The 23,193-nt window shown below is 42.3% G+C and overlaps 2 protein-coding genes and 1 pseudogene across 4 annotated transcripts in view; 1 reads left to right on the top strand and 2 right to left on the bottom strand.

The window, feature by feature from the left end:
• UBE4A (ubiquitination factor E4A) overlaps positions 1–20,300 on the bottom strand; it is a 58,506-nt gene extending 38,206 nt beyond the window's left edge. The window contains exons 1-9 of one of the 3 annotated variants that reach the window (XM_066372330.1): positions 20,169–20,276; positions 15,223–15,389; positions 14,340–14,488; positions 4,730–4,903; positions 4,043–4,155; positions 3,224–3,376; positions 1,344–1,503; positions 516–718; positions 119–310 (exon numbers count right to left, since the gene is read on the bottom strand). In XM_066372330.1, the coding sequence (XP_066228427.1) occupies positions 119–310; positions 516–718; positions 1,344–1,503; positions 3,224–3,376; positions 4,043–4,155; positions 4,730–4,903; positions 14,340–14,460 (1,116 nt within the window). In that variant the 5' untranslated portion in view covers positions 14,461–14,488; positions 15,223–15,389; positions 20,169–20,276. Of the gene's footprint in view, positions 1–118; positions 311–515; positions 719–1,343; positions 1,504–3,223; positions 3,377–4,042; positions 4,156–4,729; positions 4,904–14,339; positions 14,489–14,687; positions 14,720–15,222; positions 15,390–20,168 lie in introns of all 3 variants that reach the window. The other 2 variants (XM_066372322.1, XM_066372315.1) reach the window with 2 other exon arrangements.
• Positions 7,794–10,612, bottom strand: LOC136389717 (cell cycle checkpoint protein RAD1 pseudogene; annotated as a pseudogene).
• A 26-nt stretch (positions 20,301–20,326) lies between the features above and the next one.
• CD3D (CD3 delta subunit of T-cell receptor complex) overlaps positions 20,327–23,193 on the top strand; it is a 31,624-nt gene continuing 28,757 nt past the window's right edge. Inside the window, exon 1 of the mRNA XM_066372162.1 lies at positions 20,327–20,423. The gene's annotated coding sequence lies outside the window, so the exon portion shown is untranslated. The remainder of the gene's footprint in view (positions 20,424–23,193) is intronic.

The following is a 23,193-nucleotide window of genomic DNA, read 5'->3' on the forward strand; positions in this document are numbered from 1 at the left end:
CCAACCAGATCAACCTGCTTTCCCAAATGGCCTCCAGCAGCCTTATCTGCATCTGCTTCCTGAGGAAATTCTAGTCAATCTAAGATCAGAGGCTGGGATACACTGTAAGCAGTTCCACCTGATGGATGTTGGCCTCTTGTACTTTGATTTCCTGGGGACTGGAACGAGATGGATTCAAGAAGTAGCCATGATTTTCTACAACACCCGCAGTCTTTAATAAGCAGGAGATATTCAAGATAACTCCCAGCAAGGTCTTCTGGTACATCTGCCCATTGCTAAGGTCCTTGGGCTGAATGTATTCTACAAAAACCTGTAGGAAAAGATAAGTCCTACTTATTTGTTTGTATGATGAGATAAATGTGATGGGGTGAGAGGGCCTCAAAGAGTTAAGTCTACACAACAACTAATACATCTTTCTCTTGTTACACAAGTAATATTATAGTGCCCTCAGCATAGGGAAACATAAATTATTAAATCTTCAGCTCATCAACTGATATACCACTTTTCAGACTTACTTTTGCCATATCCTTTTGCCTAGTGAAATAGAGAAGAATGTCCAGATATGCATACAACAGGATCTGGCAGAGTTCTAGATCTTTTATTCGATCCAATAAAATATCAAACACTGGAATCATGACTTCAGGAAATGTTCGAACTTCCTCATCCAATATCAAGGCTTCAATGACCTCTTCCAGAAACTCAGTTACATCTTCAAACTCTAATAGAAAGCAAATGAGAGAGAAAGGAGGCCATGGGAATTTTTATCTACCTTTACACTGGCTCTTAACTCTTCTGGTACTTAAAAAGTTTTTTTTATTTATTGATTTCACAGAGAGAGAGAAAGAAAGAGAGAGACAGAAACATTGTCTTATTGTTCTACTTCTTTATGCACTCATTGGGTGATTCCTGTGTGTGCCCTGAGCGGGGATCAAACACAACCTGGGAGTCAGGATGACACTCTAACCAACTGAGCTACCTGGCCAGGGCCTCTTCTGATATTTTAGGTAATCCTACTGATAGTCAACATCAAAGGTCAAGGTATGAATCCTAATCCTTAATATTTACTGGCTCTAAGACTTTTCAATATACTTAAAGGTATTCTAAATTTGGAAATCAAAATGTAGAAGCTCACCACCCTGACCAGGCAGCTTCAAAGTTGTGGGTTCAATCCCTGGTCACATACAAGAATCAATCAATGAATGCATGGATTACTGGAATAAATCGATGTCTTTCTCTCTCTCTCCCCCTGTTCCTCTTTCTAAAATCAATAAAAAAATTTTTTTTTAAATTAGATACCTCATTTAAAAAATCTAGAAGCTCACAGATCTTGCTTATGTACTCACGGGCTCCTTGGATGGCTTCCAACATCAAATCTACCAGTTGTTCATGGATGTTTTGGTCAACATATATCTCTGGGGTGAGGAGAACTGTTCGAGTATTGGACACAGTGAGGTTCCTGCACTGTACTGCAAAAGGTAGCAGGTTCTCTGGAACTTTGGTAATCTGGAAACAGCATAAAGAAGAGAGGGAAGAGTCTAGTTCTATAACCTGGAATAAGGGTGGACATAGCAAATAGAAAGGAAAAGACACTGTGTTCCAAAACAGTATTGCTCTCCCATGGCTGCTTGAAAATTCATGAGAGTTCATTCTTTGGTTCAAGGAATCACCTACCTGTTAGAATTCCAGTGCTGGAAGTGACCAAGCTTGGTCTATTATTTACACCTCAGTGGAAATGAGTTTATCAGACCTTTTTAAAAAAAATTGTTACTGATTTTTTTTTTTTTTTTTTAGAGAGAGAGAAAGAGAGAAACATGGATTTGTTGTTTCACTTATTTATGCATTCACTGGTTGATTCTTTTTTTTTTTTTTTTTTTTTTCTGAAGCTGGAAACGGGGAGAGACAGTCAGACAGACTCCCGCATGCGCCCGACCGGGATCCACCCGGCACTCCCACCAGGGGCAACGCTCTGCCCCTCCGGGGCGTCGCTCTGCGGCGACCAGAGCCACTCTAGCGCCTGGGGCAGAGGCCAAGGAGCCATCCCCAGCGCCCGGGCCATCTTTGCTCCAATGGAGCCTTGGCTGCGGGAGGGGAAGAGAGAGACAGAGAGGAAAGAGGGGGAGGGGGTAGAGAAGCAAATGGGCGCTTCTCCTATGTGCCCTGGCCGGGAATCGAACCTGGGTCCCCCGCACGCCAGGCCGACGCTCTACCGCTGAGCCAACCAGCCAGGGCCTCACTGGTTGATTCTTATTTGTGCCCTGACTGGGATCAAACCTGCAACATTGGCATACTGGGATGATGCTCTAACAACTGAGCTGACCTACTGGGCCTCGGCTTCCAATTATTTATGCATTCATTGGTTGTGCCCTGACTGGGGATTGAACCCCTAACCTTGGCATATTGGGAAGATGCTCTAACCAACTGTGCTATCCCGGCCAAGGCTATCAAACCTTTAAAAACTTTTTCAAAATTAAAAATATATATATATGTATATTTAATTTAATTAATTTATTGGGATAACCTGATTCGCCATATCATACCTTTTTTTTTTTTTTTTTTTTTTTTTTTTTCCATTTTTCTGAAGCTGGAAACAGGGAGAGACAGTCAGACAGACTCCCGCATGCGCCCGACCGGGATCCACCCAGCACGCCCACCAGGGGCGACGCTCTGCCCACCAGGGGGCGATGCTCTGCCCATCCTGGGCGTCGCCATGTTGCGACCAGAGCCACTCTAGCGCCTGAGGCAGAGGCCACAGAGCCATCCCTAGCGCCCGGGCCATCTTTGCTCCTATGGAGCCTTGGCTGCGGGAGGGGAAGAGAGAGACAGAGAGGAAAGTGCGGCGGAGGGGTGGAGAAGCAAATGGGTGCTTCTCCTGTGTGCCCTGGCCGGGAATTGAACCCGGGTCCTCCACACGCTAGGCCAACGCTCTACCACTGAGCCAACCGGCCAGGGCTCATATCATACCTTTTTAAAGAGTTTTTGTATAGAGAATGAGAGGCACTGGTTCACTGGGGAAAGGTGTGGATCCCAAGCCACAGAAAGAAGACTAATACTTTATAAGACAAACTAATAGTGCCTCATATCAGTTATCTAGTTACAGATATACTATGATGTATATAACAAACCCAATATAAAAGACATTGATCCAGCTCTCTGGCTTACATGTTGAAGGCATACCTATAAGGACAATATAGTAGTCAATGAAAATTATTATTATTATTATTACCTCTTCCTTGGCTCTTTGGAAGCAGGAATAAAGGTAACAAAAAATGTGCCTCTCCCCCGCATCTCGATCAGCAGAGAGATTTAATGTTGTAGAAGAAGTCATATTAATCAAGTGGTTGTCAGGATCTTGAAGTAATAGGCGAGCAAAGACAGCCTATTAAAAACAAACCAACAAAAATACTAAACCACCACCAAGTTAAACCTAGAACATCAAGATGTAAAAGGTAATTTTGACATAGGTTATTGTGATAAATATAGAATGTAAAGGGGAAAATAGAACCCAATGTATTATTACTTTAGAAAATACTATATATACAGTGTAACTGTGTATACATAGTTATCTTAAATCAAGCTCAAGTGTTTGGTATAGCCTGTAGCACATTGTAAGCATTAAAAGAATATTTGTTGAATGGTGCAGAGAATCAGCAATTAAACTTATGTGAAATCTACTACTCTGTGTGATTGCTGACCTCACTCAAACTTATACAGTTTAAACATACAAAGTTAACCTACAAGTTGTCAAGTGGCTTCCCTACCAAACTTTTATTCCTTTGAAGTTAATTAGGTATCTATACAGTAAAATGCCTGTTTTGATTTGGAAATTATATAAAGAACAGAAAAGATGATATTTTAACTAGTTTTAAAGAATGGGTAGATTTGGATTTGTGGCCATTGTCAATAAGGAGATTCCAAAAGAGGACCATTACAAACAATGGGAGAGATGGAGGTAAGCAAAGTCTTGGCTGGAGAAGGGTGAACAGACTGCAGTTGCCTGGCTAATTTTTGCTGAAGGCACACATAAAGAACAACTGAGTGTTACCTGCTCAATGTTGTTCATATCAAGCCAGTCTTGATCTTCGAGGTCTACTGCCATTTCTTCCAAATACACACAGCGGGTGGGGATACCATTCCCACTTTTCAAGCTTGGATCACCTGGGAAATAGTTTTAAATCTAGTAGGTTAAGGATAATGCTTCTGTTTTATACAAGGGATCTTGACAGCACTTTTCTTGAACTCCATGTTTGACTTAGGTAATATCAGAATGACCTTGACTTACAAAGCAGTATCTAAATAGTAAAGTTTCCCCTCCCTCCATTAAGGAGCATGGACTTTTTATAAACTTAACATCAGGATATTTAAAGAGTAAATCCCACACATTAGCACTAACTTTGGGTTTAATTGCAGATAAGGCACAGAGGAAAAACAGTCTCATACCTCTTGGGGCTAAATGTTTAGCTCACCTCTGAGAAGAAAATGGATTCATTCCCATTTCCTCCTTAAGGTAGTAAAGGCAAGTAGCTATATAGCCCAGTCAGTATCAAAATGGGAATGAAGTTCCATGGGATCAGCTTCATCAGGTTACATCAAAGCTGATAGATAAGCCCTATGTTCTAGGGAGTGCAGTGGGTTTTTAACCATTAGATAAAACAGATTTCTAAGAGCAAGTTCCTAGCCCAAGCAGGAAGGGCAGAATAATGAACAGACTGGCTGTAAGTCTGTAACTCACTGTTGTCCAGAGTAATGAGGAAGATCCTTTGAATCATGTGATTGATGTTGAGTTGCTCACATATTTCCTGCTGTGAACGGAATGAGCGGCTAATTTCAGCCACAGAGTAATCAAAATCATCCAGGCTCTCTGACACACTATTATCCGAGTCATCTGGGCTAGCTGGGAGTTCATCTGCCAAAAAATTGCAGCCATTAACAGTTACACTCCTCTCTTTTAAGAGAACCAAGCATACTGCCAAAAATGATAAATGTAACCAAGAGGAGGATAATCTTGCATGTGGAACAAGTCAATCAGCTAATTAGTGAACATCTCAAGTCAGGCTACATTTAAAAAAAACTGACACTAGTTTCATGTGTGTAACATAAGATTCATATTTAAACATAGTGCAAAATAATCACTAAAATTAGTTAACATGTTACCATACATAGTTGCACTTTTTTTTCTTGTGATGAGAACTTTTTTTTTTTTTTGTATTTTTCTGAAGCTGGAAACGGGGAGAGACAGACAGACTCCCGCATGCGCCCGACTGGGATCCACCCGGCACGCCCACCAGGGGCGATGCTCTGCCCACCAGGGGGCGATGCTCTGCCCCTCCGTGGCGTCGCTCTGTTGCGACCAGAGCCACCCTAGCGCCTGGGGCAGAGGCCAAGGAGCCATCCCCAGCGCCCGGGCCATCTTTGCTCCAATGGAGCCTCGGCTGTGGGAGGGGAAGAGAGAGACAGAGAGGAAGGAGAGGGGGAGGGGTGGAGAAGCAGATGGGCGCTTCTGTGTGCCCTGGCCGGGAATCGAACCCAGGACCTCTACACGCCAGGCTGACGCTCTACCACTGAGCCAACCGGCCAGGGCCTGATGAGAACTTTTAAGAACTACTCTATTAGCAACTTTCACACATGGAATACAGTATTATTTTCTATAGTCACTATGCTATACAATTACATCCCCATGGATTTATTTTATAAATACAAGTTCATACCGTTTGGTCCCCTTTCAACTCTTTTGCTCACCCCAACTCCCATCTGTTTTCTGTATCTATGAGCTCTTTACTTATTTCACTTAATATAATACCCTCGTGCCTGACCAGGCAGTGGCGCAGTGGATAGAGCGTCAGACTGGGATGCGGAGGACCCAGGTTCGAGACCCCGAGCTCACCAGCTTGAGCGCAGGCTCAACTGGTTTGAGCAAGACTCACCAGCTTGGACCCTAGGTAGCTGGCTTGAGCAAGGGGTTACTCAGTCTGCTAAAGGTCCGCGGTCAAGGCACAAATGAGAAAGCAATCAATGAACAACTAAGGTGTCACAACGAAAAACTGATGATTGATGCTTCTCATCTCTCTGTTCCTGTCTGTCCCTGTCTATCCCTCTCTTTGTCTCTGTAAAAAAACACACAAAAAAAACCCCCTCGTAACAGTTACTCTAGCAGGTGTGAGGCGAAATCTTGTGGTTTTAATTTGATGATTAGTGATATGGAGTGCCTTTTCATGTACCTGTTAGCCTTTTATGTCTTCTTTGGAAGAATGTATATTCAGAGCCTCTGCCTATTTTTAAATTGGACTGTTTTTAAAATTTTGTTCCTTCACCAGAGGGCTCCAGCTGAGCCAGGGACCTCTTGCTCAAGCCAATGACCATGGGATCAGGTCTATAATCCCACACTCAAGCTGGCGACCCTGTACTCAAACTGGTGAATCTGTGTTCCAACCAAATGAGACTGTGCTCAAGATAGTGATCTTGGGGTTTCAAACCTGGAACCTTAGCATCCCAGGGTGACACTCTATCTACTGTGCCACCACTGGTCAGGCAGGAAATATCTTAAGTACAGGATTCTGAAATCCCCGGCTAAATGTCCTATCACATTTTACAAATCAAAAGTTTTATTCTTTCTATTCATAATCAATTGTACTCCACCCTGCCAAAATTAGCAACATAATTTTCCCTACAGAATCCTAGTGAACGAAGAATTACCTAATAGATCAATGTCTTTAATTATTTAAATGACCTTTTCCTGATTTTCAGATATTTTTAAATTTTTAGTTTATTTTATTAAATATCTACATGCCACAAAATCATTTCATTGAAAATTACCCAAGAAATGCAACTTGCTCAAAAATTGGCTTTTTACACCTAAGTTTGGTTGAGAAACTCTTATAGGGAAATAGAAGGTATCTAATAAGTACAGCAGTACTCACTATACTGAACAGTTTTGAGAATGAGATGGAAATCTGTAACTCTGAAGACTTTTATATCTTGTTCATAGATTTCTTCAAAAATACTTTAAAAATAAATCATATTATTATTTACATTTGTTTGGTGATGCCTAAGCTTCAGAAGGTTTATGAAAAAGTCTCATAAAAAAGCCAGTCATTTTTCAATGCAATTAAATGCTATTTTTAAAAAAAAAATATTCTTTAACACAATGGTTCTCAAACTTTAGCATATATCAGAACTTCCAAGGGTGAGGGCAGTGCGTTTTATTTATTTTTAGAGAGAGAGTGAGAGAGATAGGAATATTGATCTGTTCCTGTACGTGCTCTGACCAGGGATCAAACTCACAACCTTTGGGTATCAGGATGATGCTCCAACCAACTGAGCTATCTGGCCAGGGCAGAGGGGGAGCTTTTTAAACTACAGATGCTGGGCTCACTTGCAGAGTTTCTGACAAGTTTCTAGGTGATGCTGATGATTTTGGTTGGGGCACACTTTAAGAATTACTGCTTTAAGATCTATTCTCCAGAATTCAAACTAGTAAGCAATGCTCATATGCTTTTTCTTTTTCTAACAAATAAATAAAAGAACACTTTATATATGGCTCCATCAAACTTTATTATTTTATTTTAGAGAGAAAGAGAAGGGGGGGAGAGAGAAAGAGAAACATTGATTTGTTGTTCCACTTATTTATGCACTCACTGGTTGATTCTTGTATGTGCCCCGACTGGCAACCCTGGTGTATCAGGACAATGCTCTAATGCCAACTGCCATACCTGGCCAGGGAGGCTCCATCAAACTTTACATTTTCAGACTTTTGAAATGTCCTACTTAAATAGAATATATAATTTATTCATCTTAGCTCATAATAAGTCTTATGAGTTCAAAAGACAGAACCATAGGATAGGCCCGTACTGGATAATCTGTTACTACATGAAAACATTTACTTACAAAATATGCAGTAACTTTAGGGTACAGGGACCTTTTTCCTATTCCTATTTCCTTCATGCTTCTTCCCTTTAGAAAATCTAATACAAAATCGTGAAGAACGAGAACATGACCTATCATGAATGTGTACCGCAATGTCACAGTGTACTGTCATACTTAAGATTCAGATTCAGGAGCTTCTTCATTAAGGCAGCACATATACTCCACAGAACATATTTGTCCATCTTCATTTCTAATCATATACCATAATGAGAGGTATATGATTGGTTATCTGTCCGGATAGAACTAACTTCTTTGCATAGGGTTTCAGTAAAGAAATCAGTTTGTTGACCTGGATCTGATTACAATTAAAATGATTTCATCAAATCAGAATCTTTGCAATAGTCAAGGTAGGAGCTTCCTGCATTCCCAAAGGTAGATAATCTGAAATAAGGCTTGTCAGGAGACATGGTGATCTGTAGGATCTCACTTGTCATATCCAATTCGGAAAATGCTTCACGGAGCTCCTGTGACTACAGAATAATTTTATTAATGGCATTAATAAAATCATGTTTTTATAAAAACATGCAGAAATAAAGAAATCCAGAGTTTTCTCAGCCTCCAGAATATTGGTTTTACAGACTGTCACTTCTTCCAGAAATAGAATCAAAGGGTGACCATAACCTTGGTAACACATTTGAAGTACTGTCAAATTCCCTGGCACAGTACTTGATCTAAAAATAGATAAGCAGTCTATGCCTGACCTGTGGTGGTACAGTGGATGGAGCATTGTCCTGGAATGTGGAGATCGCCACCCCAGGCCTGCCCGGTCAAGAGAGAAACAGCTAATTTGAGCTGCTGGTTCCTACTTCCTACCTGCCCACCTTTTTCTCTCTCACCTCTCGCTAAAATCAATAAATAAAATCTTAAAAATAAAGATAAGCAGTCTAAAAGGACAGTTAAATTAATATAAAAAGTAATAGGCTCTTCCTGAACTTTAAACTCTTGAAAAACTCCAGGCTTTACTCCCACACACTTTGCATTTTCCACTGTAACCTTGATTTCATTTTTAGTAGCAAAATACACGGTATGTTCTTGGAAATGAATAGCCTTCAGGACAGTGGGGAGATTCCTAATTTTGAGGCTGGCCATCAAGCTGTAGTCACTCTGATCTGCAACCTGCTGGTCTATGGGGGGCACTGTCCATCACATGGTCAGTGTCAAGGGGTGCTCCTGGCACCAACACCTGCTCCTGTGGACCATGAAACACCTTTGTGGTGGGGTCCAGATGCCTGACTGCTCTTTCCAGCCAGGTCACTGGGGAAGTGAGATGCAGCCTCCCAAGCTCCCAGAGAAATGGGGAGGAAGTAAAACAGCCAGAACACATTTCTTTTGATAAGTCCAAACTGTACAGGAAAATATAATGTAAAAAGTCTCTGAGTCTGTTCCCTATGGACAACCCCTTCATTTAAAAATGTTTTCCAGGTCCTGGCCGGTTGGCTCAGTGGTAGAGCGTCGGCCTGGCGTGCAGAAGTCCCGGGTTCGATTCCCAGCCAGGGCACACAGAAGCGCCCATCTGCTTCTTCACCCCTCCCCTTCTCCTTCCTCTCTGTCTCTCTCTTCCCCTCCCGCAGCCAAGGCTCCATTGGAGCAAGGATGGCCCGGGCGCTGGGGATGGCTCCTTGGCCTCTGCCCCAGGCACTAGAGTGGCTCTGGTTGCAACAGAGCGACGCCCCGGAGGGGCAGAGCGTCGCCCCCTGGTGGGCGTGCCGGGTGGATCCCGGTCGGGCGCATGCGGGAGTCTGTCTGACTGTCTCTCCCCGTTTCCAGCTTCAGAAAAATACAAAAAAAAAAAAAAAAAATGTTTTCCATATTTTTTTCCTATTCTGGTGCTACTGTTCATTACTATAATTTTTAGTGTTTATAAAGAATGGGATCATACTGTATATACTGCTCTTCAGCTTGCTTTTTATTTTTTTTTATGGGAGACAAGACAGAGAGAGGGACAGACAGGGATAGACAGACAGGAAGGGAGAGAGAGAGAGATGAGAAGCATCAATTCTTTGCTGTGGCTCCTTAGTTGTTCACTGATTGCTCTCTCTTATATGCCTTGACCAGGGGGCTATAACCGAGCTAGAAACCTTGGGCTCAACACAGCGACCATAGGGTCATGTATGATCCCACGCTTAAGCCGGCAACCCTGTGCTCAAGTTGGTGAGCTTGCACTCAAGCTGGATGAGCCCACACTCAAGCCAGTGACCATGAGGTTTTGAACCTGGTTTTCTGCGTTCTAAGCCGGTGCTCTATCCACTGTGCCACCACCTAGTCAGGCTCAGCTTGCCTTTTTTTTTTTTTTTTTTACAGAGACAGAGAGAGAGTCAGAGAGAGGGACAGACAGACAGGAATGGAAAGAGATGAGAAGCATCAATCATCAGTTTTTCGTTAAGACACCTTAGCTGTTCATTGATTGCTTTCTCATATGTGCCTTGACCGTGGGGCTACAGCAGACTGAGTAACCCCTTGCTCGAGCCAGCAACCTTGGGTCCAAGCTGGTGAGCTTTTGCTCAAACCAGATGAGCCCAAGCTCAATCTGGTGACCTCGGGGCTCGAACCTGGTCCTCCGCATCCCAGTCCGACGCTCTACCCACTGCGCCACTGCCTGGTCAGGCTCAATTTGCTTTTTAAATGTAATCATACCAATATCTTTCTCTGTTATGTCAGTTATAGCCTCTCTTGTCCTTTTCAACAGCTGCATTGTGTTGCATTGTATGTACACACTAGGATTTATATAGCTACTTCTCTAATGATGAACATTTGGGTTGTTATCAATTTTTCATGATTTCAAACAATACTGTACAGAATATAACTTACTCTTTCTGTGTACTTGTATGAGTGTTTCTGTATGCTAAATCTGTAGAAATAGAATTGCTGGGTTAATGAACTTGAACATTTAAAAGTTAATGTATAGCCTGTCCTGCAGTGGAGCAGTAGATAAAGTATCAACGTGGAACACTGAAGTCTCTGATTTGAAACCAGAGATTGTTCCTAGCTAGTTAAGGCATATACAAGAAACAAATGTGAGTTGATGCTTCATACTCCTCCAACCCCCCTGCCTTTCTCTCTCTCTACTCTACCTAAAATCAATAAAAATCTTTTAAAAAAATAAATAAAAGTTAACATATATACCAGATTACCTCAGCAATACTGCTCTAATTTATATGCTCACCAAAAATATCTAAGAAAATGCCTGTTTAAATATTCACAAATGTCATAGGTAAAAATGATCTAATAATTATTTTTTTGTGTGTGTGACAGAGACAGAGAGAGGGACAGATAAGGACAGACAGACAAAAAGGAGAGAGATAAGAAGCATCAATTCTTTGTTGCAGCACCTTAGTTGTTCATTGATTGCTTTCTCCTATGTGCCTTGACCTGAGGGCTTCAGCAGACCGAGTAACCCCTTGCTCAAGCCAGCAACCTTGGGCTCAAGCTGGTGAGTCTTGCTCAAACCAGATGAGCCTGCGCTCAAGCTGGCGACCTTGAGGTTTTGAACCTGGGTCCTCCGCATCCCAGTCCAACACTCTATCCACTGTGCCACCGCCTTGTCAGGCTTTAATTGTTTTGAATAGTCCTGATTTTTAAAATCATTTTATTATTGTATATAAGTTGCTTATTCATATGTTCTTTTTCTTTCTAACTTGTTACTTTTTTGTTATTTATTAAATCCATTTACTTATTTGTATAGCATCTTCAAAGACTGCCTCTCAGAATGGTACTCAGGCTGAATGAGTATAAAAGTAGTATTGTTCACTAAAAGCCACATGTGAGTCTGTATGTACTTTTCATCACTGACAAAAAAGGTTATTTGGAAATTCCAGGCAAAACTCTCAGAAGAGTTGGTTCAATGTGGTGAGTTTAGTCACGGGAAAGCTCAGTATAAAAGGCCAAAGGTTTGGCAGCGTAGGAACTACTGGTGAAAACATGTTAATAAGCACTGTGGCATAATCAACTCAGTGTAAACAAACCAGGATGATGATGTGCCAAAATCGTGACAGAGGGTACGTGCCTGATTTGTCCCCATGGTGTGGGGCCTAGAGTGCTCCCAATTCTAGCCTGCTTTATGCCTGCTCACAGTCAGAAAAACAAGCGTTCTGTCACTGTACTCATAGACTAAGTTCTCTGCACACTAAGAGTGAAGGAAGCTAAGAACCTAGTTAGCAAAATTTCCCTCAACCACATACTCATAAATTTTATTTTCTCACTCTGTTATTTTTCCTGTTCCTCACTCTGCTTTCTCATCTACAATCTTCTAAACTAAGGTTTCTCATTCTGAGCCTGTATCCCAGAAATCTGGGCTAGATTTTAGAGACTAGACCCAGATTGACTTCTATCACATTAAAAAGTCAGCATTCTGCCTGTTGTTTCTCTCCTGGTCTCCCTGGAAGCAAGTGATTAAAAAAAAAAAAAAAAGGTCAGCATTACACTTATTTCTCCCTTGCTTCAATTATCACCCTATTACTCATCTGTCTTGCCCTTACCTCCTTTTTATTCATTCTTAACAAGAGAGCAAGGCCAAAACTCAGCTACACATGTAAACGTTTTAAAAATAAAATAAAGGGAAAATATAAACATTTCTCCTTTTCTTAAAAGTAAAACATAATTATTCTTTTTTTTTAGGTAATAGAAGGGGAGCAATTTCATTTCTTTTCCTTCCTCCCTCCCTCCCTCCCTCACCCCCCATCCCTTTCTTCTTTCCTTCTTTTTTGTGACAGAGACAGAGAGAGAGGGACAGATAGAGACAGACAAGGATACACAGACAAGAAGGGAGAAAGATAAGAAGCATCAATTCTTCATTGTGGTACCTTAATTGTTCATTGATTGCTTTCTCCTATGTGCCTTGACCAGGGGGTGCTACAGCAGAGTGACTGATCCCTTGCTCAAGCCAGCGACCTTGGGCTCAAGCCTGCGACCATGGAGTCATGTCTATGATCTCATGCTCAAACTAGCAACCCTGTACTCAAACTGGTGAACCCACGCTCAAGCTGGATGAGCCTGCACTCAAGCTGGCGACCTTGGGTTTCGAACCTGGATCCTCTGTGTCCCAGTCCTACACTCTGTCCACTGCATCACCGCCTGGTCAGGCGGAAAACCATTTTTCTGATCAGTGAGATATTATTCTGATTTTTTTCACAATTAGGCTAAGGACCATATTTTCTCAGCAGTCTGTTCAAAAAGTAGTAAGCTACAATGGTGGCCTCTCCATCGAGTGGAAGAAACATTTCACTTGAGACAGACTCTTGAAGTACTGAGCTTGAGAACACTTCTCATTTATGTGTCTACGGACCAAAAAACTTTTATAATTCTCCCTTTTACATATCTACTGTCTATAGTTACATGTGACTTGCTTTTCCAAACCTCTGCCCACAACTTCAATTTCCCATGTTAAAAAGATTTACTTAAATATCTTTTACTAGGTGATTTTAAAAATAAAACAGCTAGAAAGCCTGACCTGTGGTGGCACAGTGGATAAAGCATTGACCTGGAATGCTGAGCTCGCCGGTTCAAAACCCTGGGCTTGCCTGGTCAAGGCATATATGGGAGTTGATGCTTCCTGTTCTTTCCCCCTTCTCTCTCTCATTTTCTCTCTAAAATGAATAAAAAAATCTTAAAAAAAAAAAGAAAGATCTTAAAAAAACAAAAACAAAACAGCTTGAGCCAGACCAGTGGTGGCATAGTGGATAAGGTGTCAACCTGGGATGCTGAGGTCCTAGGTTCAAGCCCTGAGGTCGCTGGTTTGAGCCCAAGGTCACTGGCTCAGCTGGAGCCCCCTGGTCAAGGCACATAAGAAAAGCAATCAATGAATAATTAAAGTGCTGAGACTATGAGTTGATTCTTCTCATCTCTCTCCCTGTCTCTGTTTCTGTCTGTCTTTCTCTTACTTAAGAAAATAAATAAATAAAAACAGTCTGACAGTCTAGGGTCATGACTGGCATCCGTTGGCACAGAACCACGTGTTATCTGGTCTCTTTTATGCAGGGGGAAGACAAGGAGGAAAGGAACTGAAACAAAACAAATAACCAGACTGAACAACTTTCCTGCTAACTTCTGCCCTAAACAAAAAAACAAACAAACAAAAATAACTTCTGCCCCAAATTTATATTCCAATTGCAATTAAGGACCCAAAGAATACTTAATTTTGGCCTGACCTGTGGTGGTGCAGTGGATGAAAGCGTCAACCTGGAATCTGAGAACGCCAGTTCAAAATCCCAGGCTTCCCCAGTCAAGGCACATGTGAGAAGCAACTACGAGCTGATGGTTCCCGCTCCTACCCCCGCCCCCCCCCCCCCCCCCCCCCCCCCCGTTTCTCTGTCTCTCCTATCTCTAAAGTCAGTAAATAGAATATTAAAAAAAAGAATAGAAATTTAATTTGGGGAGACCTGTTCTAGGTCATCTCATCTGCTGCTATTGGCTACTCCACTTACCAGGCTGTTGCTTCAGCTGCTCTTTTTGGATTGCTGCAAACTGCTTGGCATCTGCCAGGGAGCCAAAAAGAGCAGCAAAAGGGTTACTTGAGATGTTGTTGTTATTCTCCTGGTCTGTCATTTCACTTTAAAGTGTCCTCCATGCAGACCTGCGGGGAAGGGTTATGGGAAAAACAGGTATTAGACACAGAAGGTCAGATAGCACCATAGATATAGTATACCCACAGTTGTTTGTTTTCCCATTTCTCAAATACAATATATTTGAAAAGGTTTTGGGTAAGACTTTAAAATTCCCGTTTCAAGATTCAAGATGTTTTGGCAACAGTTACAAAACAGTTACAAACCTACCTACTGGATAAGTTGGCCTTCTTTGGGTATAGCTAAAACAAAATTATAAAATGTTCAGTTGGAATATATTTATCTGTTGACATGTTTCTATTTGTTACATCTTTAAAAAATAGGTTAAGTAGAAAGAAAAAGAGGGAACTCACCTACTAATTTTAACAACATATTTAAAAGTAATATTGTAAGAACTATGGATATCCCATAAATCCAATGCTGGCCAACTACATAGTTCTCATTTACCATGAGCATAAAGTGGCACTTGCTCAGGCTTCTATGACTTTATTTATTGAGGTTGGGAATTTCTCAGCTACATATAAACTAAATGTAAGCCTATTAACTCAGACATGAATGACAAATCAGGATAGAAATCTGGTAAGCAATATACCTCTACACCTGGGCTTACAACTACTGATATTTCCTCCACTAAAAACTAAATGATCTTTGATTAATCCTACATTTAACTTTCACTGTTTATCTGATTTTTTACAATAGCGAAGAAACACAAATACCTAATGTGAAACATGAAATAGATATATACCTTAAAGGTACTTAGTGGGGCTGAGTGAGCCTGCATTTGTGCTCTTCTGATTATAGTTCCTCATTCAAGTACCACGGGGACTTAAAGGCTCAACAGAATGGGCAGAGCTCCCTGAAAGGCTTCTTCCCATTTCTGAAATTTTAAGGCCACAGCATTGAAATACACTCCTGAAAAGCGGGTAAAGAGACAAAGGTATGAATATTCTGCTTACAAGGATGTTGAACTGCTGTAAGAACAGAGGCCTTAACAGAAGTGGGGGCAGGGGTATAAGGAAATGAGAAAAGATCATTTGTATACCTTTAATTTACTGAGGTAAGACCCCTTATTGAATCATATTAACAAAGGCTAATGCAAATTGGAAAAGTTACCCTGAATTTTTGGAGAGAGACTATAACACTTCTTGACAATTCTGAGGCATCTCCACCAGTTGCTTCATGTTTCTCTGTCATGTTTTCTGCATAAGAGCTAATGGCTAATTAGCTGTAATGACTTAGGCAGTCTAGTCTTAGCACAGTGCTGGGCTGTATTGCTTCAAGAAATTGGACTGTTAGATGTTGCTGTATTTTACTTTTGCTATGTATAGTTTAGTTGAGCTAATAATACAAAAAATTAGTATTATTTAGTGTTAAAATTAACAAGCCCGGAGAGGACCCCCCCTCCCCCATTTAACCACAGCATAAACCTAATTACTACTCCTAATTCATGTAGAGGACCAAGAATTGTCTCCTTCTTACCTGACTACCATCCCACTTCTTTTTTTTTTTTTTTTTGTATTTTTCTGAAGCTGGAAACGGAGAGAGACAGTCTGACAGACTCCCGCATGCGCCCGACCGGGATCCACCCGGCACGCCCACCAGGGGGCGATGCTCTGTCCCTCCGGGACGCCGCCCTGCAGCGACCAGAGCCACTCCAGCGCCGGGGGGCAGCGGCCAAGGAGCCATCCCCCAGCGCCCGGGCCATCCCCGCTCCAATGGAGCCTCGGCTGCGGGAGGGGAAGAGAGAGACAGAGAGGAAGGGGGGGGGGTGGAGAAGCAAATGGGCGCCTCTCCTATGTGCCCTGGCCGGGAATCAAACCCGGGTCCCCCGCATGCCAGGCCGACGCTCTACCGCTGAGCCAACCAGCCAAGGCCCCCACTTCTAAAGTAACCTGAGGTCAGAGAGATGTAAAAAGTATAGTGAACTCTTGTTATTTTCTGTCTCCAAAACATCCTACTCCTTTTTCAACATAACACCCACATTATTCCCTTGGGGCTCCACCCCATTCCCAGTCCACATATTTAAAAGGGGATGACCTTAGCCACTAGCTTCAGGAATGGGCATATGAATCTGGCCTGGCCAAAAAGAATACAGCATTCTCTGGCCAAAGTGACTGATTCAGGAATGGGCACAAGACCCTACCAAGGCCTATAAGATACAATAAACATCAGCTTCAGGCCTTTGGCTGAATCTACAGAAAAGGTAACTCTTTTTTTCCTGCTTAAGTTGCTAGTGGAAAATCTACTTGAAGTGGAAAAATCTACTTATAACTTTTGACTCCTGCAAAACTTAACTAACAGCATACTGTTGACCAGAAGCCATACAAATAACATAAACAGTCAATTAATATATATTTTGTATATGATCTGTATCATATACTGTATTCCTACAATAAAGTAAGCTAGACAACAGAAAGTGTTCTTAAGAAAATCCTAAGAGGCTCTGGCCGGTTGGCTCAGTGGTAGAGCGTCGGCCTGGCGTGCAGAAGTCCCGGGTTTGATTCCCGGCCAGGGCACACAGGAGAAGCGCCCATCTGCTTCTCCACCCCTCCCCCTCTCGTTCCTCTCTGTCTCTCTCTTCCCCTCCCACAGCCGAGGCTCCACTGGAGCAAAGATGGCCCGGGCGCAGGGGATGGCTCCTCGGCCTCTGCCCCAGGCGCTAGAGTGGCTCTGGTCGCAACAGAGCGACGCCCCGGAGGGATCCCGGTCGGGCGCATGCGGGAGTCTGTCTGACTGTCTCTCCCCGTTTCCAGCTTCAGAAAAATACAGGAAAAAAAAAAAAAAGAAAATCCTAAGAGAAAATACATTTACACTACTGTACTTATTTACTGGAAAAAATCCACGTGTCAGTGGACCAACATAGTTCAAACCCATGTTGTTCAAGGGTCAATTGTAAGTTGAAAGGAATATAGAACATATGACAGACACGCTCCTAAGACTATCAAGAGGTAAAGAGGATAAATGGCATTATCTCCTTTTTTAATACTATACTGTCATATATTAATAAGCTAGCTTCCTATTACATTTTATCTCTCTCCATATATTTAATTCATTTATTGATTTGAGAGAGAAGAAAGGGCAGAGAAGGAAGGAGGGAGGTAGGAGAGAGGGAGGGAAGAGAGGTGGAGGGAGGAGAGAGAGAAAGAGAGGGAGAGAGAGAGGGAAGGAGGAAGACAGAAAAATCTATCTGTTTCTGTATGTGTCCTGACTGGGGATCAAACCAGCAACCTTTGGGTATCGATGCTCTAACCAACCAAGCTATCCAGCCAGGGTCATTTTATCTATATTTTTAATAGGATTTATAGCTTTCTACATTGTAGTCCTAATGCAGATCTTCTACTGTGCTAGACTGTAAACTGGAATACAGGTTCATGTATGACTATTATTTCTTCTGTGTCTGCCATTATATATCATATCACAAAACCCCCAAAAGTATTGTTGAATCATTCAGTCTTATATGTAATTACTCCTGACCTCATAATCAATAGCAGCACCACAAATCTACTTCAAGGTAAGAGTTTTCCTATTTGTTTTGGATTGCAGTGGAATGACAAGCCAGACATATGGCTCTACGGTATCTCAGCATGTGCAGAATAGAGAATGGAAATAAATCTGCCATCTCTGCTGTTTGTCTTTTTAAAAAACAAAACAAAAATGTTTTTACCTACCTCATTAACCTCAATTTTTTCATATGTACTTCAAATATGCACAAACTATTTCTTTTTATTTTTAGAGAAAGAGAAAAAGAGGGGGGAGAAGTGAGAAGTTTCAACTCGTAGTAGTTGCTTCCATTTTGTGCCTTGAATGGGCAAGCCCAGAGTTTTGAATCAGTGACCTCAGCGTTCCAGTTCGATGGATTAGTCATTGCACCACCACAGGTCAGGCTGTACACAAACTATTTTCATAGAAAATGGGCTATCACTGTAAACACTTACAGAAGTTTTACAGGAACAGGACTAATCACTTGATGAGAACCTTTGTGGAGATGTCAGTTTAGATTTGTTCAATGGTCTCACAAATGTAAAAAGAGACAGAGATATTGCCCAATACAAAATAAAGGTATGATAAAATGAAATCTAGGTATTTTTTTTAAATTCAACATCACTGATAATTTATAGTCTGCTATTTTCAACTGTCATACAGATACATAGCACTATTCTGTTGTTAGTCTTTGGGACAGTAGAACCACCAATCTTTAGTTTTGGAATTTGATTATTTTTTAACGTCTTCCTTAAAAATATGTCTGATATACTCACTGCAATGGTCCCTATGTATAATAGCTGTCTACCTCCATCCTGCAAAATTCTCTCACAATACTCTGATTCAATCTTTTGTTTAAAAACAGTACTGCTAATCTCTTAAGGGACATTATCAGCTCTTAAAGACAAGAGCTCACAAACGTGTGAACATCAGACTTGGCATTGTTTTTAAACAGAAACATGTTGAGTTCTTTGTAAAACTGGGATTGTCAAAATCAAGCTCTATTAAATCATAAACTGTAAGGTCTCTGTCCTCATGAGTACCACATACATCAAACAAAAAGGAAATTAAAAAATATTTGCATCGTTGTATGTTCCACCCAACAATACTTTCAAGCTCCTCTAATGTGGCAATGAATCCTTCCATCACATCAGCAAGCTAGGGTATCATCCAGTCACAAAACAAACAGGCCCTGGCCGGTTGGTTGGCTCAGCGGTAGAGCGTCAGCCTGGCGTGCGGGGGACCCGGGTTCGATTCCCGGCCAGGGCACATAGGAGAAGCGCCCATTTGCTTCTCCACCCCCCCCCCTTCCTCTCTGTCTCTCTCTTCCCCTCCCGCAGCCAAGGCTCCATTGGAGCAAAGATGGCCCGAGCGCTGGGGATGGCTCCTTGGCCTCTGCCCCAGGCGCTAGAGTGGCTCTGGTCACGGCAGAGCATCGCCTCCTGGTGGACAGAGCGTCGCCCACTGTCAGGCGCATGCGGGAGTCTGTCTGTCTCTCCCCGTTTCCAGCTTCAGAAAAATAAAAAATAAAAAACAAACAAAAAAAACCAGACAACATTCTTCCCCGGGTCCCATTTCATCTCAGGAGGACGTGGGACTAAGATAGTCAGTCCATGACAGCGAGACTAAACACCTCCTTGCTCTGGGAGTAAAACACTGATTCCAAAGAGGAGACCCATCAAATATAAGCTACTGAGTCGTGAACTGTCTTCTATACTTAATCGCTGAGGGAGCATAAAGCAGACCGGCAGGAGAGTTCTGACTGGTGAACTATTTTTCTTAAGAAATGTCAACATCTTGCCATGTACCTTCAACTGATTTGGGTACTACAGCTCCTCGTTAATGTTATCTTTTCTGGCCTGTTGTCCACTCTATACTTTTATCCCTCCAAGTTCCATAAGGGTTTGGTGGCATGAAGGGAGACCCACCCACTCGGTGCACGTTCTAGAGAAAGGAAGTCAAAGATAATGCCAGGCCAGTACTGGGGCCTTTTCCAGGAGAGCAATGGCAAAGACTGGGGGCACTGCCGGAACTGGAGCAGGTAAGGGGTTCCCAAAGCAGACAGGGTCGAAGTTCACGAAGGAGAGAGTAATGGGCAGGAAAGCACAGGACAGGGAACCGGGAGGAGGTTAGACTGCAGGGCCCGAACTGGCACTGGACTAGGAGAAAATAATCCCTCTGCAGAGTGAGCGAGCCCCTCCCCTTTCTTACCAGAACCTGAAAGGCCAGCAGCGACGACACACGACAGTCTCTGGCCGAAGGAATCCCACTTCCGACTCAGCCAGGCATCCGGAGTTTACGTCATGATTAGGCGACAGGCCTGTGGAACCCAGTCCGGGCGCGCCGGAAATAGGGTGTGTCTCCAGACGCGGGAACCTGGAGCGCAAAGACGCCCATGGCGCAGGCGCCGCCTAACTGGGGCGGGCCGGAAGTGCTCTTGGGATCGGGTTGTGGGCGCGGAAGCAGGTGAGTCCTGCAGGACCCTATTGGAACCGTGTGTAACGTGACCCGCCTCCTTGGAGTGTATGGCCAGCAGCTATGACTTCGTGATCCCCGGCACTGCCACAATTTCTTTAGGCTTCTGCTTTCTTTTTTTCCTACTGCTCTTGTTTTTTTGAAGCAGTTTTTGTACTTTTCACTAATTATTATTAGCTATGAAGCAACAGCAATAGCTGTTTTGAGAGGAGGGGACATAGACTCCTGCATTTGTCCTGCCTGGAATCCACCTGTCTGGGGTTAATGCTGAATCAACCAAACCGTCTTCAGTGCCCCAGGGCCATGCTCCAACCTTTGGATCCACTGGCTGTAGGAGGGGAAGAGGGAGAGAGGGGGAGAAAGAGAGGGAGAGAAGCAGATGGTGGCTTCTCAGTGTGCCCTGACCGGGATTGAATCCCGGACCTCAGCACGCCAATCGAGGCTCTATCCACTGAGCAAAACAGCGCTAAAAATTACTTTTCAATTCTAGTTGATGTACAATATTATATTAGTTTCAGGTGTATAATATAGTGATTGGACATTTATGTACCTTATGAAGTGATCACCCTGCTGAGTCAGTGACCCCTATGATACCATACATGGGTATTACAGTATTCTTATGCTGTACTTTACAGCCCTGTGACTGGTTTCATAACTGAATTTATACTTCTCAATCCCTTCACTTTTTCACTCACCCTCCTCACTCCCCTCCTATTTGGCAACTATCAATTCTCTCTATATATAAATTTGTTTATGTTTTGTTTGTTCATTTATAAAATATGCTGTTTGATTGGACTTCAGTTTTTTTATCTGTAAAGTAGAGATACTATACATCCTACAAGGTTATTATTATTATTATTTTGTATTTTTCCAAAGTGAGAAGCGGCCGAGAGGCAGACAGACTCCCACATGGGCTGGACCGGAGCGATGCTTGGCCTCTCTTGGGCGTTGCTCGGCTGCAATCGGAGCCATTCTAGTGCCTAGGTGGAGGCCATGGAGCAGTCCTCAGCTCCCGGGCCAACTTTGCTCCAGTGGAGCCTTGGCTGCAGGAGGGGAAGAGAGAGATAAGGAGAAAGGAGAGGGGGGAGGGGGGAGAAGCAGATGGGCGCTTCTCCTATGTGCCCTGGTCGGAATCGAGCCCGAGACTGCCACACGCCTGGCCGACCTGCCAGGGCCCCTACAGGTTATTTTGAGGTACACAAAGGAAATGGAAGCTGAAGATTTTTCAAGAGTTAAAAGTACTCTGCAAATGGAAAGATAATTGTAAGAATGAGAGAAAATATTGTAAATCATATCAGTAGTCTCCCTTCTTAAGTGGGGACTCTTTCTAAGACTCCCAGGGGATAGTACCAACCCCTATATATACTATGTTTTTTTTCTGTACATACATAACTATGATAGTGTTTAATTTATAAACTACACACTGTTAGAGGTTAACAACAATAACTAATAGAATAGAACAATTATTACAATGTATTGTAATTAAAGTTATGTGAATGTGGTGGCTTTCAAAATATTTTGTACTGTACTCACCTCTTTACTTAAAGAAGCACTTTATGGCTTCTCTTTGGAATATCTGAATTGCTGGCATTATTACTCTTGTGCTTTGGGGACATTTTTAATTAAAATAAGGGTTACTTGAACACAAGCACTGTGACACCAACAATCTATCTGATAACTGAGATGGCTACTAAATGACTAATGGTGGGGAGCTTATACAGACTAGATACTCTGGACAAAGGGATGATTCACATCTGGGTGGGATGGAGCAGGATGATGGGAGATGTCATCATGCTACTCAGAACAGTAGGCAGTTTAAAACTTAGGAATTATTTATTTTTGAACTTTCTATTTACTATTTTTGGACCACAGTTGACCATGGGTAACTGAAACTGCAGAAAGAAAAATTGTGGATAAGAGAGATTGCGGTTATCTGATAAGGGGTTACTATGTAGAATATATAAGGAACTGCTACAGCTCAACAAAGAGCCAAACATAAAAAATGGAAGATATATATTGGCAACCATCAAAATATTCTCTGTATCTATAAGTCTGTTTCTGTTCTACTTGTTCATTTATTTTGTTTTTTAGATTGCACATGTAAGTGAAATCACCTGGCATTTGTCTTTCTGTTTGACTTATTTTACTTAGCACAATATTCTCTAGATCCATCTATGTTGTTGAAGATGGCAAGATTTTATTCTTTTTTCTTTTATTACTGAATAGTTATACACAAACACACACACACCGCTTCTTTATCTACTCACCTATTGATGGACAATTAGGTTGCTTCCATATCTTGGCTATTGCAAATGATGCAGCAATGAATATATGGATGTATATCTCTTTTTTTAAAATTCTTTTTTTATTAATTTATTGTGTTTACATAGATTCTAGTGTCCCCCCGAATACATCCTCCCCTCCCCCATGTTCCCCAGTACATCCCCCCTGTCCCCCTCCCTGTAACACCCTCCTCCCTTCCCTCCAGAATTTTCTTTTCTGCTCTCATCCCATTCTATCAGCCTATCACCCCCTTTCCCTCTGTCCACTTTCCTTCTGGATCCTTTGATCCTGCCTCTGTCTCTATTCTGTTCCTCAGTTCGTATTGTTTGTCGGATTCCTCAGATGAGTGAGGTTATATGATATTTTTCTTTCTCTGACTGGCTTATTTCACTTAACGTAATAGTTTCCAGGTCCATCCATGTTGTCACAAAAAATAATATTTCCTTTTCCATGGCCCCACAGTATTCCGTTGAGTATA

This window comes from Saccopteryx leptura, chromosome 1, assembly GCF_036850995.1.
Source record: "Saccopteryx leptura isolate mSacLep1 chromosome 1, mSacLep1_pri_phased_curated, whole genome shotgun sequence".
NCBI lineage: Eukaryota > Metazoa > Chordata > Mammalia > Chiroptera > Emballonuridae > Saccopteryx > Saccopteryx leptura.